Source organism: Xiphophorus couchianus, chromosome 2 (genome assembly GCF_001444195.1).
Source record: "Xiphophorus couchianus chromosome 2, X_couchianus-1.0, whole genome shotgun sequence".
NCBI lineage: Eukaryota > Metazoa > Chordata > Actinopteri > Cyprinodontiformes > Poeciliidae > Xiphophorus > Xiphophorus couchianus.
The window spans coordinates 25923362-25932532 of record NC_040229.1 but is presented as its reverse complement, the minus strand read 5'-3'; the positions used below and the strand labels follow the sequence as shown (position 1 = coordinate 25932532).

Genomic DNA, 9171 nt, shown 5'->3' with positions numbered 1-9171 from the left:
CCTAATAATTATTATTCCGAGAATCGCATCACTTGAGTTGCTGTACCAAGTTACTTAGTGTTGACAAAAGCCTCATCTGTAAGCAATTTTATTTAGAAGAGTGCAACGGAACCACCATATTGAATTAGTAATTCAACTTTTTTTTTTTTTTTTAATAAAGTTTTCTATTTTTGTTACTTTTTATCTGCTATGAGTTGCCAAGCTGTAATTTCACACTGACAAGATTTAATCAATGACAGAACTTTGCAAAAGAAACCTCTTTACCCTGTTGAACTTGTGGAGACATTTAAGAGTTGTTATAAAAAAATCTGAAAAGTGTGAAGAGCTTGAGTGTTCAGCTCACTTTACTCTGATACTCCAAAATAAAATCAAGTGCAAGAAATGATCTCCCAGTACCAGCTAATTAGTGAACACAGCCCAGTTGTGTCTTTTTTTTTTGTAGATATGTTTATTAATTTTTTGTTTAATAACAACAACAACACAACACAGAACAAAAGCTCAGCAGTACAGTCCAGAGTCAAAAGGAAGGATAAGATAGGGGGCATACATACTTCCATCATCATTCACATCTAAGCATTTATAAATGCTCGAGACAGGATGGTAGACAAGTGTCCTTCAGCATAGTCCAAGAAGGGCTTCCAAATGCGTCCAAAAATGTCAGTCTTAGAGTGGACGAGGCATGTTAGAAAGTCGAGAGGGATATATTCCAAAATAAGCCTCTTCCATCCATTAATAGTAGGAGATTTATTAGAGATCCATTGTAACAAAATATTCTTTCGAGCACAGAAAATTAGGACATTATATAACTTACTCTTGTTTTGATTTTTAATATGTTTATTTGGTAAACCAAGGAGGAGAGACACTGGATCGAGATCAATATTAGTTTTGATAATTTTCCTAGTCTCAACCAGAATAGATTCCCAGTACATCTGGATCTTGGGGCATGACCAAAGACAGTGTGTGAGGCTGCCTTCATGTATTTTGCATTTAGGGCACAGTGAAGAGGACCCCGGTTTAAACTTAGACACCCGGTTTGGGGCCAAGTGAGCTCTATGTAGTAATTTAAGTTGCAACGCCCAGGAGCGATTGCAAATAGTGATTTTTCTGGCAGAGTTCCAGATACTGTTCCACATTTCATCAGTAATCTCGATATTCAGCTCTCCTCCCCAGGCCTGGGCCAGAGTTGGTAAATGACACTTATGACATTTTAATATTTTGTAGCACATACTGAGTGACACTTCACGAGTTCCGAAAAACAGTTTTTCAGTGCCCGAAACATCCGTGTCCCTGAGTAGAGTTGTTTCTTTTTTAATAAAGTCTCTTAGCTGGAAGAAACGGAAGAGGTTATTTTTCCCTACTCCAAAGGCTTCCATAACTTCATTAAAAGACATTAGGATCCCTTCCTTAAAAAGACAGCCCAAAGAGGAAACACCCTTAGCCACCCATTCCCCAAAACCTGCATCTAACACACCCGGAAGACCAGTTGTGTCTGAATTAACCTCAGTGTTAATACAGCTCTATTTAAAATGGAAGGTTTGCTAGAAAACATGTCGGTAATAAAGTGGAGGATAAATTTAAATCAGGAAATAGCTTCTTTACATGAGGTAAAAAAAAAACCTGATAATGCAAAACACCCTAAAATACACCATCCTATTGGTGATAAGTAGTGGTGGTAGCCTAACTCTGGGGTTATGCTTTTCTTTTTTTGGAAGTTTGTTGAAAACTGAGGCAGAGGTTCCTTTTGCGGCAGGGAGACGAATCCAGACACAAATCCAACTGAGAATTTGTGGCAAAATAGATCAACTGAGCTTGATCTGCCAGTCGATTGCATCATGAAACAGCAAAATCAAAGAAATGTGCTGACACAACTTTATTCACACCAGATTCACATGGAGTACAGTGCAGATTATGGGAAGTCCTGACCAAAGAAAAGAGTCTTTAACCAAATTAGGGTGCGTTGTCATGAATATCTGATTAATTTTATCATCTTAAGTCCCAAAGTTGTGTTTCATCTTGACATTTAAATTTGGTAATCACAGAGTATTACAGAAAGCAATGAAGCAAGATGGCCAAGCGTTAAAGGTTCAGATATGTGACTTTTAAAAAAACATGTTTCTCTATATTTCTTGAAACTATCACTATGTCGTGACAGTATAGTATGAGACAGACTGTGAAAAAAAGTTGAGCTCTTCTGACTTCTCCCGTTGCTCCCAGGGCTAACTAGAAACAACCAATCAGTAAACGCTCAGTGTGATTCAAACATCCTTATCAGATGCCTGACAAAGTTCCTCTTCCTCCTTTTTACATGAATTAGTAGCAGCTCTTTTCGGGGTTCCCATAAAGAGCTTCTCACCTCATATTTAAGGCTATCATAAACATATTTGGCAAAATGAGGCATATTGGGCGGTAGGTCACTAAAACGCATAATTTAAACAGCATTTTTTAAATACATGGTATGTACTTTAAAAACAAAACATGACACGTTACTTCCTGCTATTCACAGGGCTAAAATTGTGACTTGCATACTTCATCTATTTCCTTTGTGGGGAAATAGTGCTGTACGCTTCATCCATATCTGCTTTTCTCAAAGTCACGTAGGTGTCTGCTTCTTCACGCGATTCCTTCTGCTGTTTTCTGCTCCTGCAAATACAGAAAAAAAAGAGTTTTAAAAATCTTCATTCTTCACATCCAAAGTTTACTCTGATAATTCAAGATAGGCAGTTCATTTCTCATTGAAACATATTTCTATTCTTACCGTAGGTAAATACAGATGAAGACAGCCACAAAAACAAGGTTCAGAGTGAAACACAGTCCTGTTAGCCAGGGAAGAGCTGAGCAAAACCCTTCGCTTGATTCTGGAAGAGCTAGAAAAAAAAAAATCAAAACTTGTAGAAGATTAACTATGAAGGTTTTTTTTGTACCTATGAACTATAGGGATAAAATGAAAACAAAACTTTTGATTACTCACAGTTCACCCCGTCGTGCTCTGTGGAGTTTTGAATCAGGATCGCACTTTCTGCCTGACCGAGTTCATTTCTGCTCATGCAATTAACGGTGGCATTGTGATATTTAGCTGCAGGCATGGTGAGGGTGCTGCTTACTCTCTGAGCATTGCTAAAACTGGTCACCGAGTAATCTGTGAGGGTTTCCGAAGGCCACAAGATCGGTGGCAGAGGATTGCCCCAGCTGATGCACACACAGAGCAGCAGCTCCCCTTTAACTGTGCAATGAGAGCTGTTCAGGATTCTGGGTGAGACTGAAGAAAACAGAGAAAGAAACTGAGAAGGGAAAAAAAATCTACATGTAGTTACATATCATTAAACTTTGAGCAGAATATTTTATGAAGGCTGTAATCTCTTACATTTCACAGTCAAGGTGACAGTTGTCTCAGCATCATTGTGATCGTATGTTGCTATGCATGTGATGTTGGTGTTGTGATGATCCGCCGTTGGAAAAAAAGGTAAATAATTTTTACCTCTGTATTTCATACCATATCTGTCTCTACGTCTAGATCCAAATCTTACATGCCACCGTATGTAATCGTAATCGTCGAGGTCACTGCCCATCATTCTAGATTGTCCATCAGCATTTGTCCATTTCCATAAGAAAAACACTTCACCAGTGCATGGCGTAGGAGCCACGCAGGTCAGTCGCGTCTGCTGTCTTTCCTCCATCAAAGAAGCCAGCGTTAGTTGTTAACGCTGCAAACAACAACAACAACAACAAAAACCAAATTAGCATTTTCCACATCGATAGCATTTTTATTGGAGCAAATTGTATGTAGAGTCAAATAGGAAAAAAAAAAGGTCAGAGTAAACTAAAGATCTTAATCGTCCAGGCAACACAACCGGTAAACATCTGATGAGCGGAACAGTAATTACTCACCGGAAATGTGAATCCTTTTAGGGAAAACATACGTCTGATTGCATCCCCATTCAAGTTTGACGCCGTACTTGTGTTCTCCAGGTGGAAGCGTAATTATTGAGAAAGTATTCTTTGCGTCATCATTCACGTTATCGACAACTTTTGTATCAACAACATTTGAAGGATCTCCTTTAAACAACATCTTCTTGTACGGGACTGTCACTTTGTCTCGTGGAAAAGTCACTTCATGTGGGATCTGAATACAGTTGGTGGACCTCACTGTAATGTGCTCTGTTACATTAATGTAAAAATCCAAGTCATCAAGAGTTTCTAAAGAAGACAGAAAGACAATATACATTATTTATGTTCTATCAAGTGTTTATTATTTATTTTAATTAGTATTATTGAAACTTACCGGGGACACACTGAAACTGGCAGCTGGTGCTTCGTAGAAGAATCCAGAAAATTACAAAAAAGGTCAAAGCCATTTTCCTGTCTTGGTAAAACTATTGGAAAGTAGTAAAAAAAAGTCAAATTAATTCTCCAAAAAGTAATTCCAGTTTAAAATGTAGACATGCAGCATGTGGATCTAATGCACCGCAATGATCTTAATCATCTCTTAAGGAATTTTGTTTTGTCTTCTGAAGCCGTATTACTAGGAAGAGAACTAATAGAGCAACAAGCTGCCAAATCCTGGACTGCCTGTATTTATGAAAGAGGGGGAGGTCTTTCTCTCGAGAAGAAAAAGGCATGTTCTATATAAGTCACTGAAAGGTTTCAGTTCCTTTTTTATCTAAAAAATACTTGCGAAAGCAGGACAATATCTCCAAACATGTAAGAGCTACAATAAAATAGATTTGATCAAAGAGAGTTCATGACATGCTTTAAAACTGGACCGTTTTGCTTTATCGGTCCAGTCAAAGTTCAGACCTAAATCTAACTTTGAGCCTGGGGAAAGACTTAAATGTTTTGGTTTGCAGTTATCTCCTCTCGATTCGGCTCGGCTTGAGCTGTTTGTCCAAAGAGGAATGAAGAAATAAAAAAAATCAATCAGCAAAAAAGGCAACGTAAGCAAAGACATAAACAAAGACTTACAATTGCAAGTTCCAATAAATGCATGCCACACTTTTCAGATCTTTCCATGTAAAAACAGTAAAGGCTGTGAGTCGTTTTTCTTATACTTTGTGTTCATTTATCACATAAACCCTCAAATGAAATTCATTGAGGTTTGTGGTTGCATGTTTAAAGTGGTGTAAATAGCCTGACAGCATCATGGATGAGAAAACTTAAAGAAATGTGCAGACATAGACTTTATTCACAGTAGTTTACACCAGTAAAATTAACTACAGATTACAGAATGAATATTACACCATGGTTATGTTACACAATGGCAATGTGAAATAAAAGTATGACATGAGGCACTGAGAGGGAAATAAGAAAATCCGATCTGAGAAAAAAAAGATGTGAACTCTTACAGCAGCTCAACAGTTCCTCACTTATAATACTATTCATTATAATTAAGGTCTCAATATTTATTCACTTTTGCGTAAAACATGTGAAGTAGCCATCATACTGTTATTTTTACCCATAATTCACTCTATCAATTGACCTGTTGCATTAAATTCATTGTAAGGACACAGTATCTTATTCTCAAGCATATTTCTTTTCACAGTTGAGAGAGAAAATGTCCGCACATGATATATTTTATGCAAAATTCATTAGTAAATTACTCAACTAAACCAATAAGCTGAGTCAGTATTTATGTGAATGTACAGCAGCAGCGAGCTCAATGGGTGCGAACGAGTTTAATACCAATCAGTGTCCACTGAGTGTTTCCTTCCAGTTTAAAAGTTGACATTTTTCTAAATGGAGATTGTTATATTTTGACATTTGAATTAAGTTTGGGCGCTTTTCTTAACCATTTTCTGACTTGACTAAATCTGCCAAAACTAGAGGTGCACGCAAAAATGGGTGCTAATATTATTTAGAAGAAACTCATTTACATTGCCTTGCAAAAGCACTCCTAATGTATGGAGACTGTTGAGAGCCAAAACGGCAACAAGACACCTGCAGGTGGAGAGTGGAGGGCAGGTAGATTGTGGTGTGTTCAGGGCGCTGCGCCGTCCTTTCCACTCGCTCACAGTTTTCATGGTTTTTGAGAGGCAAGCTACCAGCTTATCTGCCAGCACAAATGTATAGCTTTTGATTTATTTAACTGCTCCGCAAACTCATAAATGCAACTTTGACAGACTGAAAGTGGCTCTGATTTGTAAGTGCGCTGTTCTGTGAAGTTTTGCTCTTCCACTCGATGTGGCAGAGTGCAAAAAGGAATATTAATATTCAGTTAATATTCCAACAACAGCTTTCCAGTTGCATGTCTTGATATGTTTGCAGCTGTTTAGTAAGATTAGACGATGTATTGAACATCTTTCTATTAAGGTGATAATATGCATTGTTTTTATTCTTTATTTTCTGTGGAGTTTATATATTTATACTTTGTAAGCTGTCTGCTCTTGTAACAGAAGTCAAATTTGTACACACAATATTTAACCAATAAATTCTGATCCTGGTAACCCAACCCTGCTTTAAACTTCTACGCAACTTTTTCTCTGACCCATCTGCTGTGTTCCTTGGTTTGTTCCCTAATGCTCTCCAACAAACCTGTGCTGCTGCCATGGAGTCAGGCCTGGTGCTCCAAAGAAATTACAAAAAGTCTGACTTGAAACATCTCTTGATCTCTTGAAGACTGTTTGTTTGACAGGATTTCATTTAGGAGCATCAGAGTAAAAGGAACTGAATAAAAATGCGCATCACACTTTGTAGATTTGAATTTATTACACATGTGTCACTTCCTTTTTATTTAATTTTTTGTGGTCTATCACATACAATCCTCGTAGAACACGCAGAAGCCTGGTTGTAACATGTAAATTGCATAAATGTGACTATTACTGAAAGGCTCTGTAACTATTCATAGAATATTTATCTGCTGTACATTTTTGTTTTGCATTTTCTTATCTCGGTAGCAAACAGGGCAGCGCTTCACACTTGCGGGTTTCGTTTGGGTTTTGCGGAAATGATGCTGTATTCTTCCTCAACGTCTGCCTTTTTCAGAGACATGTAAGTGTTGCTCTCTTTGCTCTGTTCCTTCTGCTTATTAATCCTTCTGCACATAAGGAAGAATTTGCAAAATGTTATTTTTGTTCTGACAAACGGGCGTGGGTTGCTAAAATCACGTTTTGTTGTCTTACCTTTGACAAATGTGGATAATCAAGGCGGTAATGAAGGCCAGGTTGAGAGAGAAACACAGCCCAGCTATCCAGGGAAGAGCTAAATCCATCCCCTTCCTTCTGCCTGGAACAGCTGGAGGAATCAGTTTGGCCTGGATTTAATCAGCGTTTTAAAATCACAACCATGTTTCCAAACCGCGATTGCATGGGATACTCACTGTTTGGCTCCGCTCTCTCTTCAGAGTTATGAATTACAATTAAGGTTTCAGCCAGACCGCGTTCATTGCTGCTGGTGCATTTTACAGTGGCGTTATGGTATTCCGACGCAGGCACTGTGAAAGTGCTTCGTACTGTCTGAGCAATCCTCAAGCTAGTCACCGAGAAAGCCGTGAGGTTTTCCAAAGGCCAAGAGATCGGCGGCAGAGGATTGCCCCAACTGATGCACACGCAGACCAGCAGCTCGCCTTTAACCAAGCAGTGGGAGTCATTCGAGATCTTAGGTTTAACTGAAAGAAAGACGCAAAAACAAAAAGAAAGTTAAGTTACTCGTGGAGAGCAATGTAATGAGCCATAATGCGTCGGTATGTCAAACTTCTCACATTTCACGTTCAAAGTGACCGTTGCTTCCGTGAGGTCGTTGTCATACTCGGCCACACATGTGATGTTGGTGTTGTGATGATGTGCTGTGGGATTAATGCGCAAAGTGTCTTTGTATCCAAAGAACCACTGATCAAGTTTCCCGTAGCGATAGTCGCTGAGTACCGCAGATTGTCCGTCGGCCTTCGTCCATTTCCAGTAAACTCGGAGTCCTTGTGAGCACGGCTGGGGAACGCTGCAGATCAGCTCAGAGCGTTCCTCCGTCAAAAGAGGAACCAAGACAGTCGGCTTAGTTGCTAATGCTGAAAATGTGAGCACATTTAGCGTGATGCAACAAGTGTGATGGTTGTTTTATTGAGGAAAGACAACAAAAGTTGGTAGAAAACATGTTTGTAATTTTAAGACTCTAAAGTTTAAAGCATTATCACTGTATGCAGACAGTGATAATGTCCTAAACTATCTCCAGTCTCAACCGCACCGTTGCTCTTTAATCAAAAGCTACTTTATGAATCTTTATGTAGTCATCACAGCTCAATTTGGTAGTTTTTTTTTACCCAGAATTATGTAAAACACGAGACACAGGGACTACTGATGAAAACTAGGTTCTTGGCCAGCTTTGGTAAATTTACATTTTGTTCATTTGTTTATAATAAATGATGATTCTTCACACAGGAAGTGGAGGTGGGATGTTGCGCACCCTTGATGATTTTCCTGTCTGAACTTTGTTAGTTTTAACTGATAACTAAATTGCAGGATTAAACAAAATGAAAAATTGTAACAAACAAATTTTTATAAGCAAGCCAGATTATGGTCAAACCCACAGCCAAACTCAAAGTGATAAATCAACCACAATCTACACCAATACAGACTTTTTTCTTTCTTTTTTTTTGTTTTTGGAAAAAACAAACAAACAAAAAAAACGCTACCACCAATAAACATTTAGCAACAATAAAATCTCGTACTTACGTAAAACAGAGACGTGGACTCTCTTTGGGAAAGTGTAAGTTTGATTACACCCCCATTCCAGTTTAAAGCCATAATCATATTCTCCACATGGAAGATTTTTTATCCTGAATGAATCTTCTTTGTCAGAATCGTAGACAACTTTTTTTATCAACGACATTTGATGGATCGCCCTGAAATAACATCTTTTTGTACAGGGTTACCACTTTGTCTCGTGGAAATGTCACCTTGTGTGGGATTACGATGCAGTCGATAGACTCCACACTAATGTGCTCCGTTACGTTGACTGAAAACTTTGTCTCATCAACCGTTTCTGTGGACAACGGAGAAGATCGTTTTTGTTTATATTAAATGCAGAAGATTTCTATTTAATGCTGCAGACATTTACAGCACAGCTTCAAACCTGGGATGCAATTAATTTGACAGCTGCTGGGTCCGAAGAAAACACAGAATATTGCGAAGTGGAGTGAAGTCATTTTGCTTGTGAGCCAGCCTGTGGAAAAATGAAAGACGAAATATT

At 38.4% G+C, this 9171-nt stretch overlaps 1 protein-coding gene across 3 annotated transcripts; it reads right to left on the bottom strand.

The window, feature by feature from the left end:
- Positions 1 to 1855: 1855 nt before the first annotated feature.
- On the bottom strand, positions 1856 to 9137 carry LOC114153016 (uncharacterized). Of its 3 annotated transcripts, none has more exons than XR_003597257.1 (11): positions 9055 to 9137; positions 8655 to 8964; positions 7691 to 7990; positions 7310 to 7597; positions 7113 to 7243; positions 4280 to 7027; positions 3886 to 4194; positions 3362 to 3701; positions 2969 to 3256; positions 2756 to 2864; positions 1856 to 2640 (listed from the first exon to the last, which is right to left on the bottom strand). XR_003597257.1 is itself a non-coding variant. In XM_028031246.1 (11 exons), the coding sequence occupies exons 2-6, from the start codon at positions 8809 to 8811 to the stop codon at positions 6904 to 6906; spliced, it is 981 nt and encodes a 326-aa protein (XP_027887047.1). In that variant the 5' UTR covers positions 8812 to 8964; positions 9055 to 9137; the 3' UTR covers positions 1856 to 2640; positions 2756 to 2864; positions 2969 to 3256; positions 3362 to 3701; positions 3886 to 4194; positions 4280 to 6903. The 3 variants fall into 3 exon arrangements, 2 of the variants coding, with proteins under 2 accessions (XP_027887047.1, XP_027887054.1); XM_028031246.1 differs by having other exon boundaries at positions 7113 to 7224; XM_028031253.1 differs by having other exon boundaries at positions 7113 to 7215.
- Between the last annotated feature and the right edge of the window lie 34 nt (positions 9138 to 9171).